This window comes from Lemur catta, chromosome 15, assembly GCF_020740605.2.
Source record: "Lemur catta isolate mLemCat1 chromosome 15, mLemCat1.pri, whole genome shotgun sequence".
NCBI lineage: Eukaryota > Metazoa > Chordata > Mammalia > Primates > Lemuridae > Lemur > Lemur catta.
Genome location: NC_059142.1, coordinates 40,912,192 through 40,932,513, shown reverse-complemented (window position 1 = coordinate 40,932,513; position 20,322 = coordinate 40,912,192). Strand labels below are relative to the sequence as shown.

General features: G+C 35.6%; 1 protein-coding gene across 2 annotated transcripts in view; it reads left to right on the top strand.

Moving 5' to 3' along the window:
- GPATCH8 (G-patch domain containing 8) overlaps positions 1–20,322 on the top strand; it is a 94,362-nt gene that overhangs the window by 37,663 nt on the left and 36,377 nt on the right. Inside the window, exons 2-4 of one of the 2 annotated variants that reach the window (XM_045526741.1) lie at positions 11,852–11,896; positions 13,919–13,986; positions 14,660–14,746. In XM_045526741.1, the coding sequence (XP_045382697.1) occupies positions 13,960–13,986; positions 14,660–14,746 (114 nt within the window). In that variant the 5' untranslated portion in view covers positions 11,852–11,896; positions 13,919–13,959. The remainder of the gene's footprint in view (positions 1–11,851; positions 11,897–13,918; positions 13,987–14,659; positions 14,747–20,322) is intronic. The other variant, XM_045526740.1, reaches the window with a different exon arrangement.

Below are 20,322 nucleotides of genomic sequence, written 5' to 3'. Positions count from 1 at the left end.
TGAAACGGTTTTGGAATAGTCATATAGCTATTAAGTCTCTGCCATTCAAATGTAAGCCTGACTTTGGAATCAGTGTTTCTACCTTTATATGTTTTTTTCTTCTTAGAAAAAGCTGATATTGAAAAAAGGAGTGGGTTGGGGGAGGACAGGAAACATGTAGCTCCCCCTAGATCACAAAGCAAGGTACGGATTGTCAGAAAGGCTAAGTTACACACACAGCTGATCTTCCCAAAGGAGCATGTAGCCATAATAGCCTCTGCACTTATTAAATGGGACTTGGAGTATTTATTTATACAGTTGCAAAGGCAAGCATAATTTTATTTATTCACAAATCAGATTTAGTAAGGCACAGGTTCTATAGAGCCTTTGACCCTAGTGGAAAAATATAAACAATAGAGATGAGGCCCAGAGAATAAATTAGTCAGAATTGGTAGACTACAGTAAGAGGTCTAGGTTTTAGGACTAAAACAGTAAAGGAAAGGGATTGGAGGAGAGGGGATGGAAGGGGAATGGTGAACTCAGACATTGTATAAAAAGAGACTACTTGTTTCTCAGCACAGAGATCATCACATTTAAAGGTTAAATCAAAAGACATTAGGCTGGGCACGGTGGCTCATGCCTGTAATCTTGCACTTGGGGAGACCAAGACGGGAGGATCTCTTGATCCCAGGAGTTCAGGACCAGCTTGGGTGGTAGCAAGACCACATCTCTACAAAAAAAGAAAAAGAAAATTAGCCAGGCTTGGTGGGGTGACCTGTAGTCCCAGCCACTCAGGAGGCTGAGGTAGGAGGATCACTTGACCCCAGGAGTTGGAGACTGCAGTGAGCTATGATGATGCCACTGCATTATAGCTTGGGCAACAGAGTGAGACTCTGTATCAAAAAAAAACAAAAGACATTAAATGTGAGTTAAGTTGTGGCCAAATAACAATCAGCAAAGAGTGGCAGCCAGGTGCAGTGGCACATGCCTGTGGTTCTAGCTACTCAGGAGGCTGATGTGGGAGGATCGCTTGAGCTCAGGAGTTCAAGTTCAGCCTGAGCAACATAGCAAGACCTCTGTCTCTATTTTAAAAGAAAAAGTGGCAAAATTTTCAAATGAAGATTTAGAACAGATACGTGTAGATAGCTATTTTATTGTTCTAGTACCTATTTTTAGTTAGAAAAGACAGTGAAACAGCACATTGGATATTATCAGGGTAAATTACTTTATAAGAGGCACTCACTGGTGAAGAATTAGTTGCACAATTATTGAATACTTACTATTCAGGAGACCATAAATAAGGGGATATATAATGTTATAACATACTGCTCTTTCAGAGAGTTTGCCATTTATTTTGGGAGATAAAGGGGAAAACTGTAAGAGTAAATGCTCTAAGAGCTCAAAAGAAGGAATGACTAGGGAAGATTTCACAGAGAATTCTTGAGGAGGGAGGAATAGCTTTTACCAAAGACTGGATATACTAATGTTTACAAGGTAATGGCAGTTGACAAAGTAGGCATAGCTAGTTGGAGCAGAGAATATCCATAGTGCAGTGGATTTCATATATTTTTTAACAGAATGAACCACTCCAAATATATTTCTTTAAATGTGGAACCTCAATATGTAAAAGAGAAGGAGGGAAACTCACACAGTTGTTTTGGCTGAAGCAGAGTTCTAGATCTCTACGAACAGTATGAAAACTATAACTAGAAGGCAATAATGGGAGATTGGTTAGAATAGATACAAATCTCATACTTACTGTTTACTATGTGCTAAGCACTTACCAAATATCTTATTTAATTCTTATAACAACTTTGTGAGATAATTATTGTTATTTTCCATTTTGTTAAAGAAACTGAAGCTTAGAGAAGCCCAGTAAGTTGCCCAAGGATAAGCAAATAAACTACAGAATCAGGGTTCAAACTTCGGTCTTCTGGGCTCCAAAACTGATGCTCTTAACTACCACACTGAATGTGGAAGGCTTTAATACTGGTCCAATTTATTTTGTAAGCCAAAAGCAATTTTTGATCAGAGGAGAGATATAGACTTTTATAGCAAGAAGAGATATTAAAGGTAATTGAATCTAAAGTCATTTACAGATGAAGGAATTTAGGTTTAGGATTCCAAAATGGCTTAGTGATAGTGCAGAAACCCAAACCCAAATCCTTTGATTTATAATCTAATGCTCTTTCCATTATACCAGCCAGAAATTTGTAGTGGAAATAAAATACTAGCCTGGTCAAAGTATGCCTGAAGATGGAGAAAGATGCCTGAAGATGGCTTCCAAAGAAAACCATTTAGAAAGTTGTCTGGATATGAATAGATAAGGGCTTAGAATAGAATGATAGAAATGGAAAGGAAGGTATAGAGATGAAAGATGATAAAACAAATCAACTGTAAAGCCCAGTATATAGTCAGTTCATGCGTATGTCTGACTAGCAAACTCCTATTCGCTGGATTTAGTGTTACTTTATAATAGCTAGCATTTAAATGTTTACTGAATGCTTGCACATGGATAATCAAATTTAAATTCTCTTTGAGGTAGACATGATTCCCATTTTACAGATGAGGAAATTGATATTTTCAGCAATAATTTGCCAAAGCTCTTATATCAAATAAGTGGTAGAATCATGGTGCCAAACCCTGTGCTTTTAATCAACATACTGTAATGTACCTATATTATAGGCACTGGCTCACTTCTGTCACCTAGACAGAAAGGATGGTAGTGAGAAATACCAGTACTACAGAATTGAAATACATAGTAGTGATTCTGGCCAGAAAGATAGGCATTAACTCTGAATGTGATGTATTTTCTTAGAGCACTTGAAGTGGTCATATATATTCTTCATGATTAGTATAAATTTACTAGAAACTTGAGGCTAAATTAATTGGCAAGAACTTTTGCCAGATTTTTAGGGATGGTAATGGCCTGGGGGGTGGTAATAGTGTAACTTCTGTCTCATACTTTTATTTCCTCCCAGGTTTCTTCTTACATGTTATGTTTCTCTCCTGTGGAATTTTTAATATTCTATCTTGTATAATTTATGTGTCTCTTTTGCCCTTATTAGACTATGAGCTCCTATAGGATAGTAATTACTATGTATTTATGTGTTCTCTGTTGTTGGCTTTTCTTGTTTTGTATTCTGCATATGTTTATTGAATCCTTAGAATGAGCCAAATTTGTACTAAGTCTTCAACAGTGAATAAGATATAACATCTACCCTCCCGAGGCTTATGCTCATCTGCAGGCAAATGTAACAAATTTAATATGGTATAATGACTATTGAAATTCTGAAGTGAAAGTTACAGTGGGGGCTTAATAGAGAATTGAGCAATTTAACTTAGAATTTCAATTTATTTCTTTAATGAATAGCAAGTGAAAAGTCTCAGATTGTGAGAATAAGGAAGCAAGCAACTATTTCACATCTGTCCAGCTACACTTGCTAACAGATACATGGAACAGGTATCTGTGCATTATTGGAATCTCTTCATTCTTCCATGAGAAGTACTGGTATTTTAAAGTAGGATGAAATGTGAAAATGGTAAGAATACAAAGCAAAAAGTATGTTTTATAAGAAATCTATTTTATTAAAGAAAAAGATAAAAGAGTTAATTAAAAAATTACTACCAAAATTCAAAATAATGGGACTTAACCATTAAAAGAGAACAGGTTGGGCATGGTGGCTCACACCTGTAATCCAAGCACTTTGGGAGGCCAAGGCAGTAGGATGGCTTGAGGCCAGGAGTTCAAGATCAGACCTTGTCAGAGTTAAAGATCAGCCTGGGCAATAGCAAGACCCCTTTTCTACAAAAAATAAGAAAATTAGCTGGGTGTGTCCCATCTACTAGTGGGAGGGCAGCTGAGGCAGGAGGATCGCCTGAGCCCAAGAGTTGGGGGCTGCAGTCAGCTATGACAATGCAACTGCACTCCAGCCTGGGTGACAGAGCAAGACCCTATCTCAAAAAAAGAGAACAGGCCGGGTGTGGTGGCTCACGCCTGTAATCCTAGCACTCTGGGAGGCCGAGGCGGGTGAATCACTCAAGGTCAGGAGTTCGAGACCAGCCTGAGCAAGAGCGAGACCTCGTCTCTACTAAAAAAATAGAAAGAAATTATCTGGCCGACTAAAATATATATAGCAAAAATTAGCCGGGCATGGTGGCACATGCCTGTAGTCCCAGCTACCCAGGAGGCTGAGGCAGTAGGATCACTGAAGCCCAGGAGTTTGAGGTTGCTGTGAGCTAGGCTGACACCACAGCACTCACTCTGGCCCGGGCGACAAAGCGAGACTCTGTCTCAAAAAAAAAAAAAAAAAAAAGAGAACAAAATAATATTATCTTTCTTGTAGTTCACCAGTTTTTAATCTTTTACCAGGCACAGTGGTTCATCCCTGTAATCTCAGCACTTGAGAGGCTAAGGCAGGAGGATAGTTTGAGGCCAAGAGTTTGAGACCAACCTGGGCAATATGGTGAGACCCCATCTCTACAAAAAATTAGGTAGGCACAGTTGTGCGTGCCTGTAGTCCTAGCTGCTTGGGTGGCTGAGGTGGGAGGGTTAATTGAGCCCAGAAGTTCAAAGTTACAGTGAGCTGTGATCGTGCCACTGTATTCCAGGCTGGGTTTACAGAGTGAGACCCTGTCTCTTAAAAAAAAAAAAAAAAATCCAATATTTCCATTTTCAATATGTCTTGCCAAACCTGTGAAGTAGATAGCTATCAAATGAGAAAATCCAGTGGGAGTTCAGAAGGAGGGAGCAAAGAATGTAGACCTTGAAGTAGGAGCTGGGGCCAGGTGGTAACATAACATGGTTGAAGCTGACTGAATGTAAGATAATAGGAAGTGGTGCGAGCTATTTAGAAAGTAATAATTGCCACTCAGTTCCTGCTGATTGTTGCCACTTATGATTGTAGTTTCAGTGTTCCAGATCTTCTGAAATTTTAAAGGGAGCCAGAAATTCATATTTTTTCTGTGAGATTTTCTAATTGATAAATGTTGGCTTGAAGTTTAAAATAGTGTAAAATAAATAAAACATATACCAGGCCTGTATTTGACCCACAGGCTACCACTGTGCCCTCATTTGAAATTTGGCTTGGGTTTAAATTCTAGCTCTGCAACTATGTTCAATATACCCATATTTTGAAAAGATTTGGGGGGGTTTCAGGAATTAAATATCATGGGATATATGTTTTATATACCCACATCTTTCTTTCTTTCTTTCTTTCTTTTCTTTTTTTGGAGACAGAGTCTTGCCTTCTTGCCCAGGCTGCAGTGCACTGGCTTCATCTTGGTCACTGCAACCTCAAACTCCTAGGCTCAAGCGATTCTCCTACCTTGGCCTCACGAGTAGCTGGGGCTACAGTCCATGCCACTACACCCAGCTAATTTTTCTGTTTTTTGTAGAGATAGTCTCACTCTTGCTCAGGCTGGTCTTGAACTCCTGACTTCAAGAAATCCTCCTACCTTGACCTCCAGACTGCTAAGATTATAGGTGTGAGCCATTGCACCTGGCCTGTACCTGTGTCTCTCTTATTTTTCTCCTCAGTATGTGAAGCCAGACATAATGCCACTTAAAAGATTGAGAAATTTAAGTGTTTATCTGAGTTCAAACCACTAAGGATAAGAGCCTTGATTACAGCACAAATCTTCTGACCTCTCTTTCAGTGCTGTTTTCGTTAGACTTAGGGTTCTCAGCAGAATCATTTTAGGTACTTGTTAAAAATGTAGATTCTGACCGGCACAACTAAGTGGGTCTAGGGTGAGGTTCAAGAAATTATGTTAAATAAGCTCCTCCCCCCAAAATTATAGTGCAAATGGAATGGACGTGGCTGGAAAACCATTGCTTTGGACCATATGAATCAAATAGGCTTCTAAGCAAATTACCTTCCTTATAGAAAGTAGGGTGGACAGTTGATTCTTTTACGCGTGCAAAATATATCACCCTGGGTAGAGTGCAGTGGTGTCATCGTAGCTCACTGCAACCTCCAACAACACCCAGCTAATTTTTCTATTTTCAGTAGAGAATGGGTCTGATCTCGGAACTCCTGAGCTCAAGCAGTCCTCCCACCTCAGCCTCCCAGAGTGTTAGGATTACAGGCGTGGGCCATTGCGTCTGGCCCTAAATTAATTTCCTTAGATGATCTGAACTATATGTTTAATTTGGATAAGGTCTTGCTAAAATTGTTTCTTTAAATTTATTTTGGCATGTTTTAATATTTGTATAACATTGCTTTTCAAACTCAATAGTCCGCCAGGTGTGGTGGCTCACACCTGTAATCTTAGCACTTTGGGAGACCGTGGCAGGATGATCACTTGAACTCAGGAGTTTGAGAGCAGCCTCAGCAAGAGCAAGACCCCATCTCTACTAAAAATAGAAAGAAATTAGCTGGGCATGGTTGTGAACGCCTGTAGTCCTAGCTACTCAGGAGGCTGAGGCAAGAGGATCGCTTGAGCCCAGGAGTTTGAGGTTGCTGTGAGCTAGGCCATGGCACTCTAGCCCAGGCAACAGAATGAGGCTCTGTCTCAAAAAAAAAAAACGAACTCAATAGTCACTAATTTGCTTAATGGAATAATATGTGGGAAGGACTTTTGGGTAACACTTTGAATAGGTAATAATTTTTTCCATCTGTAAATGGGGTTTCATTACTACCAAGTTGTGTGTAAAACATCTAGAATTTATCATAGCTTCTGTTTTAGAGTATCTTTCATTTTAAGGTATTTATTTTCAAAAACCCCAAATTTGGAAATAAAAGGAATAGTAACTTTTTTTATTTTCTGAAGCCTTGAGGAGCATTCTGTATAGTGATTTATAGTTTACAAAGCTTCTTTCATTTGTTATCTCTTTGATCCTATATACTGTCCTAAAAGTGGGATAATATTTTTATTTTGCAGAGGAGGCTGCTGAGACTCAGGCTCTAGTTGTCAAAATTTACACGGATGTTTAGATAGTAACTCTTGCTGGAGAACTGAGATTTGTAGCCCAGTCTTTGTAGGGACTACTTAGAAAACTATAGAAGGAAATTAAAGATGAAATTGGCGGGAGGGTTATTATAGAAAATTTAAATGAAACTGGAAAGTCTTTTAGGGTTATAGAATGATCCTGGAATAGTAAAAAATTCTCAGCGTAGTTATGGAAAATGTAATGAATAGTAAGATAGTACAGTTCTTAAGAAGGCATTCAATTGTTGGATTCTTATAACACCATAGGACTGGCCACTATTTACATAATTCCCCCAAATATTTTCTACTCAAATAATTTCCACTCTTCAAACTTTAGAATTGAATTAAACCATATAAACTATTAATATTAGGTCTAACTTTTATTTTTGGATCATGAAACTAACATAGCTAATAATATGTCACATGCCCAGTTAATAAGAGAACTGTTATTCAAATCCCCTGAGTTCCATGTTGCCGCTCTTTAAAAGTGGCATTTTTGGATTCTTTAAGAGATGTGACATTCTTTTGGATTCTTTAATTAAGAGATGTCCATGTAGATTGGAGTCCATTGGTAATTTTTGATCCACCTACACGTACATAGGGATGTACTAATTAGTTTTCACTTGGAGCTGTTTTTTTAAAAAGGGAAAAATGTTTTCAGAATTTTGAATAGTTACCCTAAACTAATTTCCTGGAAAACCCCATTATTATGAGAGCTAACTTGAGATTTTCCATCACTGAAATTGGTTATGGCAACTTTCCAATTCAGATTTTTATAAAAGTTTTTTGTCGACAGATACTGAGTTTAAGTTCCTTCTCCAGTATTTTTTTCTTAAACATTTGATGCCTCCTTCCCTTTGACTCCTAGTGAGTGATGACAAAAAACAAATTGAACAAGCCTCTAATGAACAGTATTATAAAACTCAAATATTCCATTATAACAGCTTGCATATTTTTTGAGACATGGAGACTTGTATAATACAGTCATGTGTCCTGCTTGATAAAACAATTCTTTGATTAAAATCATTAGTACGTTGTGATGTTAAGCAGAAAGCGCTATGATGACTAAATATTTACAGCTGAACAAGTTTCAGACCCACTCAGAAAACAGATAGTTTTTAGTTAAAAGCTGCTCTGTCCCATGTACTGTGTTAGGTATTCAGGATACAAACATAAGTAAAACTCAGGGCACAAAAGTACTAACACTTTGTTTTTTGGTTTGTTTTTTTTTTTTTTTACACTAAGGACCTTTTATTGTTTTTTTTCCTTTCCCTTAAGACCCATGCTTTGAACTATTTTACCCCAAAATTGTATTCATTGAATTGATTTTCCCATTTAAAAGATAAATTGATCTTAGCATAGTGGTTAGCATGAGACTAACCTTCAGCAAGTCAATATAATTTTAGCCAAAGCAGTTGTATCTCAGGTAAAAGTATGATTTCCTTTAGGCGATTTAAAAAAAAATTTAACACATTGACTGCCACACTAGAAAAAAAATTTTTTTCCTTGGAGCCACAGTGTGTTATTACAAAAATAGAATAAAAACTTCAAAAACAAAACAATTCTTTCTAATTTAATTAAAAAAATTTTTTTATTATTGTTTTCTGTGTGTGAGTTACATGCAACTTGAAAAATAGTTCACACGGCTCCCAACATGGCTCCTAGGGTGGCTCCTGAGGTGAAGAGAAGTGAGTTACATATGCTTCAGGAGGCCCAGGGCTCAAAACTAGTTTGAGTGAAATATAACTCAGAGCAGTTAATGTGTTAAGTACCTCATGAATTCTCTTGATTGCATTTTGTAAGGGTTTGACAATTGCATGTCATCCCTGGATGAGATATCCTTTCCAGGCTTAACATTCTGATTCCGTAACACTTTCACTAAAGCCTTTTTGGCTCACCTTTGTACCTGTTTATTAATATATTTGGTTATATTTTCTTATATGATTAAAATTGAACTATTTTATCCTAGAAAGTCAGCTTGGATACTTTGGAAAGTATCAGATGGAGATTCCTTTAGGTCACAATGAAACTTCTGTGCCTTAGAAAACAACCGTTTTGAAAATCAAGTTAATCTGGTTGTTATATCCATCACTAAACAGGCCATGGCAAGAATATAGTTAGTAGTTTTTGTAGTACTGGATAATTTGAAGTCTATTTTGGGCAGAAAGTCTTTTATTTTAACCTTAAAAACTCTGTAGGGAATTATTAATGTGCTCAGTGTTTCCTGAGAGGTAGCATATATCTTACAGTTACTTAGAAAAATATCTGAATGATGCTGAAAATAATTATTGTTTTTAGGCCACTGAAGACTATTATTTTCAGGAGATATTTGCAAAAGTAAAGCTTTGGTTTAGAAATAGATGTACCATTTTTTACTTAGTGTTTCTGAAAGTTGTATGTGATCACTGATTTAATAAATGAAATTATATTTAAATGCACCAACATGGCTTGTTTTAGAGTCTTATTTTGAATACTTTTGCAAATCAGAGAATAATCACCTATCTAATGTTTTATTCTTGAATTCACGCATGTATTTCAGTTACTTAAAAGAAGGAATAAATAACCTTTACAGATGTCAGCATAGGTTCTTGACCTTTATCAGTTTGATCTTTTGGAAGTTGATTTTGTGACTTTTTGATGGCTTTTATATTTACTTCTGCTTTATTAAGGTCAGTCTTTAAAGATAAGATGACTTTAGACATTTTAAGCTTTTTGGACTGCTTATGTGTTAGTTCCACAAATGTTCTTTCTTCCCTTCTCATGCCAGAAGTTCAAGTTGGTAAGATTATTTTGCCTAATTATAGGTAATTCATGGGGCATGGCACTATTTTTTGATCACCACTATATGCCCAGTGCCTAGAACAGTGCCTGCTATGTAGTAGGGACTCAATAAATATTTGTGTTGAATGAATCTCTGTAAGGGGAAAGGAAGCAGAGATAAACTGTGTTCTTAGACAACAGGTATTCTTATATCTGTTAACAATCCATCTGTATATTAATCAGTTTGGAAGCTTCTTCATTTCTAATTTATTTCTACAGGGAAGTCATATGTCTTTTGTTTCTTGAGTTTGTCTGATTATCAGATTCTGATTGTCCTTTAATATATTCTTCCCAGTTATTCTATTCCTAGAGTTTGTCTCTTTAAAAATAGTGTTTCTCAAAAAAAAAAAAAAAAAAAAAATTTTTTTTTTCTCTATAGTTCAGTTCTTTGAGCCAGTTTTGTAGATTGGTATATATCCTTAGGCATTTTAAAAATCAAAACTGATTCTTGTGAGATTGTTCTCAGTGACAGGGTAGCTATAGACCAATCAATGGATTTTTGTATTTGACCTTATTCTCTCTTCAGTTATAAGTCATAATGCCTTCACATTTTAGCAAGACCTGCACCTATATAAGCATTTAGGAACTTCTATTATTATAGAAGCAGAAGTACTTTTTAAAATACAGACAGTAAAATTTCAGTTAGTGAAACATCATTTCAAGTTTTGATTTAGAAAATATGAATAACAGTTTTTTACATCAGATGAATACATCAGTGTTGGCACAGTCTTGATTTGGCATGTGCTTTTTTTTTTTTTCCCCCTCTTCTCTCTTCCATTTGGCCAGAGTACAGTAAAAGTGACTATAGATTTTACACTGAGGAAAAGAAATTCTTTTAAGAAGGGTATTTAGTGTTCTGGTTGAAGATGCTTCCTTTGGAGTGAAATAAACAGCAACTATTTTCTCAATATTTGAATAGATTTAAAATAATATTTATCTGACTTTAAAAGAAACCAGGAAATATAGAACCTGGACTTAGTTCATTTTATTTTAAAAAGAAGTTGAGTTTTCTAGAGCATACATATTAACAGACGTTATATTGCTACCTACCGTGAAAAGTCATCACTACAAATTGTTATTCAGGTATTCTAAGTGATGTTCTTTTTGACAGGATTTATCATTGATAGCAATGAATATCTTGAGGGGATTTTCTTTTTTTTTTTTTTTTAATGCTGCAGCCTCTTCCTGTTTGGTGTCTTTTCCCACTGGGATTTTTCCCTGGTCTGTATCCTCTTTAATAATATTAAGAAAGTACTACTTGGCCTAGACAGTAATGTCACCTTCAGATTGCTTTGAAAGTCAGACTGTTTATTTTCTGTGAGTTAACTGTGAGTGGAGTAATTTTAAATATGACAGCTTTTTTGATGGCATTTTCTCTGGACTTTCTCTGGCACTGTCTTTTAAGGTTGGCTTTGTTGTGTGCAGAAAGAAAGAACTTGGTGGACCTGGGAAATCTCCATAAACAGAAAGCAAGACTCTGAGGAGAGCCACTTAAGAGTTGTATTCATGTATAACAGAACTCAAATGCACAAAGTTCTTTGAGCACTAAAGATCTAAGGTTATTTTCTAGGCCTCTTAATTGTTATATATATATATATATATATATATATATATATATATATATATATATATATATATATATAGTTGGGTTTTTTTTTTAAGAGGTCTTGAGGACACCCCCCTCCCCCAAGCTTCCTAGAGTTCTTTTGGTGAATCAAATGACTTGATCACTGTCCAGTTGATCTGATTGAGTCTTTGATGTGATTTATTTTAAGGAAAAGTCCCACCTTGGTCCCTGAATACTGATTTACCAGAATGAATAGTTAAATGAGAGACTGGAAGCTAGAGCTAGTTCTCTCTTTAAACTGACACCCTACGCCCTGCATTATTGAAGAGGAGGTGGTTCATGTTCTCAAGTAGCAGTACAAAAATCTCACACCCTGGTCTGACCAGTATGAGAACAGCTGCTGCAGCACAAAATGTCCTTCCTCTGTCCCCAGCTGAAATTGGGGGAGGGACAAAGCCCAATTGTTACTTTACCCCATCCTGTCTGCCTGCTAGAAGGCCTGTTTCCTACCCTAATGGTTTCTGCCTAACAAATGGTGTTTCTTTTTTACAGCATTATGATCCTGGACTTGTTGTGGTGATGGTAAACTTAGCAGTGGTAATTTTTTATTTTCAGACTGAATTACTCCTTTTGTCATCAGTGCACCAATATGTTAGGCTTACTTTCTCTGTTGTAGCCTTCATCCTTCTGCTTGGTCTTTTTCATTTTCCTTTCCTTTCCTTATGCAACTTGTCTGATCCTTGTTCATTAAAGGGTAATGTTAAGAAGGGATGTATCTGTTTGTGTTAGAAATGCCAACAAAATCAGTTAAAACATTAAATTCTAATACTGTCAAAAACTTGATTTCCCTACAATATAATGGGCACTAGCACTTGCTACTGCAATTTATAAATAAATTAAAACAAACTTTGACTGCCTTAGAAGGCAAAAGTACTAATGCAGAGTTTATAAACAGGGGTTTACGGAGGTAATGAATTTGTACCAAAACTTTGATTCTTGCAAAACAAATTCTGACAGATCAAAAAAAGATACCAAAATAAATTCCTATGACATTTCTTTTCAATTCTTTCATTGGACCATTTGTTTTTACCAGTAAATCCCTGATTGAGACGTTATGAAAGTGATATTACACCTAGGAAGTCATTTTTATAACCTGTCTTTAATTTGGTCCTTTTGCTAAAGATTGCAGTCACTGCTTATTTATTATACCATTGGGCATAAGGTAGTGTTGCATTTTCATTTTATTTTCCTGGCAGTCTTTGATAGTATCTAAAAGAAGGCTATATTCTAGAAGCTTTCTTTTTCTTTCTTCCTTCCTTTTTTTTTTTTTTTCCTGGCATGGGATGTTTATTTACTAAAACAGTTTTTTTTTTACTGTGATAATTATTATCTTCCTATTTATTGTTTAAAAACAATAATGGGATATTGGTGATAAGTAAAACTTCTGAATTCGTTTTTCATTACATTTTAGAAGACAAAAAATTAATCCCACAAATACAAAGCAACTGGATACAAGCAGTTGCTGGTCATTTTGAAAATGGTTTCTTTCCTCTTTTTTCTGCAGGACCAAAACCAGTCATGATCATGGCATTTATTTAAAAAAAAAATTTTTTTTTTTTGGTAGTACTTCAGATTAGCCTGACAAAACTCAGTGTTTAGCCCAAAGGTATAATATATATGTGTGTATAACAACAACAAAAAACCAATTGTTTACACCAGCCTGAGTGAAATGATAAGGGAAGTAAACATTGTGTTTTTTCACTAAAGGTGTACAACGGATAAGGTAAGTCCTCTTTCCAGTGGGCTTACATCACAATAAAAAGCGCAAGTTGTGATGTAAAACAGCTGTGGTAGTAAAGTGCTTGTCTGCCCCATTTTGCTTTGTTTGGCTGGTTATGAGTGGATTAAATATACATTTATTTTAAAAATCTCCAGCATAGATCGATTAGTTTAAAGTCAATTTTCTTCGCAACTAGTCCTTTTCACAGCTTACCGATTACCGCAACTAGTGTTAAATCCACACTAGGAAATGGGACTTCAGAGCACCAGTTTAAAAGTAAAACTATTCTTTGTACCTAAGGACATTTTTCTTTAAACTTTTCACAGTCCCATTTAATTGTACAGCATCTCTTAAAAACAAACAAAACAATTTAGCATACTTCATCATGTTTGAATATGTGCCTTTTCTATTTAAGCATGTCAGTTGAGATATTTATTACCAGTTTAAAAAGTGTGTGTGGGAGGATATCAGTGGACAGAGTGAAGTGATTCTTGATGGGAAGTTATTTGGGGATCTTTTTAAAAAGGAACTTCTAAAGTTAAAAATTTTGAACCACCTGTGCCATTGCTTAGAATTGCTTTTTGCATTACTTATTAATTTAATTTTACCATAGTACTCAAGAACTATCCCAAATGGAAGGTCAGTCAAGGTGGTTAGTTGGGTTTAAACTAGGAAAAGAAGGTTTGGGTGTAAGCTGTGAGAATGGCTTGTGTTTGGTTCACTGTAGCTTTCTGGTCTCTGCACTCCAAGGCAAGATCTCTAACCACCCAAACCCAATGTGTAAAGTGAGCTGTTGGCTTGGCTTGGCATCTTACCTTGATTATGTGTTCCTGTTACAGGGAGAACAGATCCCATTCCAATCGTTGTCAAGTATGATGTCATGGGCATGGGCCGCATGGAAATGGAGGTAAATTGATCTCATTAACTCATGAGTTTTATGGGATATTTAAAATTGATATTAATTCCAAATTCAGATGCCAGTGTAAGAATGTATTTACTAGATGAGATGTAGTTTTAATATTTTTCTTTGAGCAATGAAAAAATATATTTTACATTCTCATTTAGTGCTACTTTTGAGGCAAATAGGATGGAAATAATGCCCTTGTTTCAACTGGGGCATAAAGAAGTGTTTTGCCCAGGATTATACAGCAAGGCAAGATCAGTCTTAGACCCAGGCCCTGGGGCTTGTTTTGGTAGCCACTGTTGCTCAACTCTTAAAACATTTGCTGTGGTAGAAGCTTTGCGCTTGTATAATTGTGTACAGCTGTCATCAGTGATACCTGCCTTTCATTGCCTAAAACGTTTTCTCTTTACTCTTAATTTTTTGGCAGTGAGCAATGAAGTGAGAGGTCTGTTCCATAGATGTATGTGCCTGTTAGGAACTACCAGCAGAAAAGGATTAATGAACTCATTTTGCATGCTATTTTCTCTGTGGGATGACAATAAAGCAAGCAGTAGCTGAGCAAAATAGAAAGGTTTTTTTGTTTTCAAACAATACTGTAATTGTGTAAATAACTTTTTCATAGCTAATCTTGGGGTACTTTAGGAATTAAGACTAATTGTATTTATTTTTTGTCAAGCTTGATTATGCTGAAGATGCTACTGAACGTCGCCGTGTCCTGGAAGTGGAAAAAGAAGACACGGAAGAGCTGAGGCAAAAGTACAAGGTACTTAAATGAAGCCATTCTTGTGTGGGAGGTGCTCACACTGAAGAAGAGATACTCATTTTTGGTGCAGAGTATCTCCATTCATGACTGTTTGTTTGACATTTGGTGGTGATTAGTAGTAGATCTCAGATTTCTGTTACATTCTTATTTATTGCTTCTGTAAAAACTGCAGAGAAAATAAAACCTACTTCATAAGTTTGTTGGGAAGATTACATTAGTGTTTGAAAAAACAATGCCTGGTATACAGTCTGTAGTCAGGTAGTAGTAAAAATTATTAGTTAAGAGTTCTTTGAGAGCTTGATAGCAATTGTTAAGGCTTTACTTTTTCTTTTTTTTTTTTTTTATGGATGAAGTATTTTAAGAATAACAAATTGAGACCTTTTTCTGTTCATTGTTAATTAAACTCAGTTCTAAAGCAGAGATTCATCTTGTCCTATCCAAGTATCAAGTTGAATTTACTCTTAGTATTTTCCTTTCTAAAGAGGCTAGTTATTGAAAACTGCAGTTTAGAACATGTTGTAAGTTAGCTTTCAAAAAGGCTGCTAAGGAACATGCCCTTCAAGGTGTTATAGTGTGCCTAATCTCTACCATAAAATAGGTAAATTTGAAAATAAGAAACAGGCATGATTGAGATTATCATATAGAAACTGATTTTGGTCACAATACTTAAGTTGGGTAAAGAGAAAAGGGATTGATTTTTTTAACATGTGTTCTACCATAAAAAGGAGAAGAAGAGAAGCTATAGTCTTTCTGGTGGGTGATTTACCTAGAGATCTATAGGGATCTTATAAAGTCTCACAACTGATTTGAACTTCCTGTGAATTTGGTCTAGGTATCTTGAATTTCCTAAATTGATGAGAAAAAGGGAAAGGAGTGGTACACCAACCTGGGCAATAAGAATCAGTTGTCAGTCTTGGAAATCAAGGATTTTTTGTTTCCTTTTGTTTTTAAGATATATATAAAATTGGGTATATAGTAAATTAACTAGCCTAAAGACTTGAAGATATTTGTTTCTGTTTTGAATTTTTAGTGCTGTCTGGATCATTTTTAAGTGATTATAGATTCTGTCAAGGGAGTGTAAATCTAGAGTTGACTGTACCTACTTTAAGATTCTAAATGATTGCATGTGAAGAAAAAGGCATTTTCCCTGCCTCTTTGTTATACCTACTCCAATCAGTAATGGAAAGAAATTTTAGGAAGTAGCAGCTGTGGGAGGCAATTTATTTCTTTAATACAATTAGTAGGTAAATGCTCTTCTCCTTCCTCTTCCACATTATATGTGGTGAGTATTTGAGCCTCCTTGTAGTTTTGGGGAACTTTTTCTTGCCTTTAAATACTGAATTTGAAAAATATGTTTAATATGGTATCTTTAGTTATTCAAAGTTTCATCCAAACACAATTATTTTATTGCTTAATTCAGTCTGTGGTTGCTAACCGTAACAGCATTGTTTGCCATTCATTCATTGGATCTCAGAGTTTATTTTAGGTCATTCAGCAACTTGAAACAGTCATCTTAGGTTCTATTATCAAATATCCTTCTTTTTGCACTAGTGAACCAGGGCATTTGCAAAAATATTTGGTTTGGTTACAAATTGCATTTTACCTTTTTTTAAGGCATGGATTAGATGAGAAAGAGGTATGTGTTTTCTAAAGCAACACTAAATGGTAAATTTATTTTTTCAGTTCCTTTTCCAACAGCACCATCATTTTTAGTGAGTACCTTTAAGATTCAAGTGACAAAGTTTGTATGAGTTTTGAAAGCAATCTTTTTTTTTTTTATTATTTCAGGATATTATGGGGGTACAAACATTTTGGTTACAAGTTATGACTTTGCCTCACCCAAGCCAGGATTACAGGTGTGTCCTTCCCCCATGCAATGCTAACTGCATCCATTAGTTGTGAGTGTACCCACCCGCACCCCCGCAACACCCAATGAATATTACTACCATGTGAGCACCTTAGTGTTGATCAGTTAGTACCAATTTGATGGTGAGTACATATGGTGCTTATTCTTGGATGGGCTCAAGCTCTATCCAGGGTAATATAAGAGGTGCTAGATCACCATTGTTTTTTGTAATTCAGTAGTATTCTATAGTATACATATACCATATTTTATTAATCCACACATGGATTGAAGGGCACTTGGGTTGTTTCCACAGCCTTTGCAATAGTGAATTGTGCTGCCATAAACATTCGAGTGCAGATGTCTTTATTATAGAATGTCTTTTGTTCCTTTGGGTAGATGCCTAGTACTGCTATTGCTGGATCATGTGGTATTTCTATTTTTAGCTCTTTGAGGTATCTCCAAATTATTTTCCACAGAGGCTGTACTAATTTGTAGTCCTACCAGCAGTGTACGAGTGTTCCTATCTCTCCACATCCTCACCACGATTGTTGTTTTGGGACTTTTTGATAAAGGCCATTCTCACTGGACTTAGGCGATATCTCATTGTGGTTTTGATTTGCATTTCCTTAATGATTACAGATGTTGAGCATTTTTTTATATGTTTGCTGGCCATTATTCTGTCTTCTTTTAAAAAGTTTCTGTTCATGCAATCATTTTTTTAAGGTTTATGGTTGAAAATTCTTAAACCATTAAAATATTTGAGCTAATCATCTGCTGCAAACAACTAAAATGCTAGACTAAAAGAAAAGCTTCTTAAAAACGTGTAAGAGTGGGCAAGATAGGAAGGACTTAATAGGCCAAAATCTGACAAGATAATTTGAACAGTAAGATCATTTTTTCACTGAGAGCATGGCATTTTCCAAACCCAACAAACTCGAGCTTTTAGTTTTCAAAGCCTCAGAGGGGGTATGATGTAGAAAAAAGACTAGAGCTTTGTCCATGTAGAGAACATCATAGGCACTGCTTATAAAGCTGGGCCCCCAAAGGGCAATGGTCTTATTTTAAGGGTATACCTACCACAAGTTAACTTGCCTCACCTCCCCTTTTCCTGCAGAAGGACTAGTAGGAAAATAATATTATTCCTAAGCAGAAAAGTGTTCACAGAGCAGCTTTTGTTTGTCTGAGACTTTATTACCACAAAGTGGTCCTCACTTTGGATTTGAGATCCGGATTCACTAGATAGTTCAGAAAACCTCAAGTTGTGATTTTAGTTTAAAGTGATCCCAGCTGGTAGTTTTCCCAGGTGCTTAATAGACACAAATGGAATTGCAAAAGGGAAATTAAGAAACATGGAATATAGAATGAAAAGTTCTAATACAAAGAGTGACATTCTAAAAGAAAGGGAAAGAACGAGGCAGTAGTAGTATTTGAAGAGATAATGGCTAGGATATTTTAGCACTTACGAAAGAACCAAGTTAGAAATGTGAGAAGCCCAAAGAATCCCAAACCAGATAAATAAAATTCAGGATGTGCGTGGTGGCTCATGCCTGTAATCCCAGCACTTTGAGAGGCCAGGGTGGAGGGATTGCTTGTGCCTAGGAGTTTGAGACCAGCCTGGGTAACACAGTGAGATCCAGTCTCTACAAAAAAATAAAAAAAAATCAGCCGGGTGTGGTGGCATGTGTCTGTAGTCCTAGCTCCTTGGGAGGCTGAGGCAGGAGGATCACTTGAGCCCTGGAGTTGGAGGTTACAGTGAGCTAGGATCGCACCACCACACTCCAGCCTGGGCTACAGAGCCAAGACTCTGTCTCATAAAAAAAAAAAAAAATCCAAATGTAGATATCCTTTTGAAACTTCAGGACACTAAAATAAAGTCACAGAGATCTTAAAAGTGGTTTAGTGAAACAATGATTTTCTCTAAAGGAATAACAGACTGATTACTTCTCAAAAGCTGTCCTCTCAGAAGCCAGAAGATAGTGGAATGATGTAGGCAGAGAAAGTATCTGCCAACCTAGAATTATATGCCAATTGAAATTATATACCAAAAGAATGAGGGTGAAATAAAAGTATTTTTAGACAAACAAAAGCTGTGCGAATCCACTAGATTTGGTGAGACCTTCACTAAAAGGAATCATAAAAAGATGTACTTCAGAAGGAAAGTGATCCCAGGAAGAAGGTTTGAGATATAAGAATGAATGATGAATACAGAAAATGGTAAGTAATTAGGTAAATGTAATAAGTGTTATATAAGAAATAAGTCTTATGGAGTTAAACCAAGAATTAAAATTCATGAAAGCAATAATATGAGTTTGGAATCGAGTAAATGGAGTAAGGTCCTTGTGTTCTAAAGTCCTTATTATCTCTAGGAGGAAAATAAGAGAATTAGGATTATCTGAAAGAAGAAATGAGAGAAAAGGAAATTTATTAAACTTAGGATACTTAAAAGCATAAAATAAGGTGGTAGATAGTAACCAGACATAACAGTAATTACATTAAATGTGAATAGACTAGCTCACTGGTTCTCACACTTGTGTGTACATTACAATCACCTGGAGATGTTTAAAAGTCCCGAAGCCTAGACTGTACCCTGGACCAATTAAGTTACATTCTCTAGGGGTGGGACACAAGCATTACTATTTTTTCAAATTTCCCAGGTGATTCGCACATGCAGACAAGTTTGGAAACCATTTCACTAAATAAATCCTCTAGTAAAAAGGACAAAGATTGTTAAACTGAATTAAAAAAAAAAAATCCAACTCTGTGCTGTTTACCAGAGATGTACCTAAAATGTAAGTTTACAGAGAAGCTGAAAATATAAGGGTTGGAAGATATATACCAGACAAATCTAAACAAAGTTGGTTGTAGGTATTGTCAGACAAAATAGACATTAAGGTATATAGTTTATTGATAGAGTTCACTTTGCCACTAAGATAAACACTATTAAATTTGTATACACTTAATAGCATTGCCTCAAAATATATAAATCAAAAACTGACAGAACTGTAAGGAGAAATGTTATATCCATCATAATATTAGGAGATTTTAACATACTCCCTCAGTAATTGATGGAAAAAAGCAGAGAAAAAAAATTAGCAAGGATATTTAGAATATTTGAACAACACAAGTAACAAATTTTACCTAGTGGTTATATAGAACTATGTACCTAATTACTTTGAAAATAAGAAATTTCAAACATGTGGAACATTTAAACAAAATTTTATTTGGTTATATCTGGAGTCATAAACCAAGTATCAACAAATTTCAAAGAAATGAAATCAAGTTATCAAGCTGTAAAACAATCAGTTTTAAAAATGTAATAAGAAAAACCTTTATTTGGAAATTAAGAACCATTTTTACATAATCCATCTGTCAAAGAAATCACAGTGATAATTCGAAAGAATTGTAGACGGAAAGATGAAAATACTAGATGTAGGATAAGCTAAAGCAGTATGATAATTGACAGCAAATATACGTCCTTAAATGCTTATATTAGAAAAAAAGAAAGGTTGGAAATAAGTAAACATTCCTTTCACGAAGTTGGAAACAGTAGCAAAATAAAAACAAAGAATGTAAAAAGAAAGAAAGATAAAGAACAGAAATGAATGAAACAGAAAACAAATTAAAAAGCTAAAAGTTCTTTGACATACTTGTGATATTAAGGGGGAAAACATAGAAAACCAATTTCAATAACAAAAAAGAAAACGTAATTGTAGATGTAGCAAGCACTAAA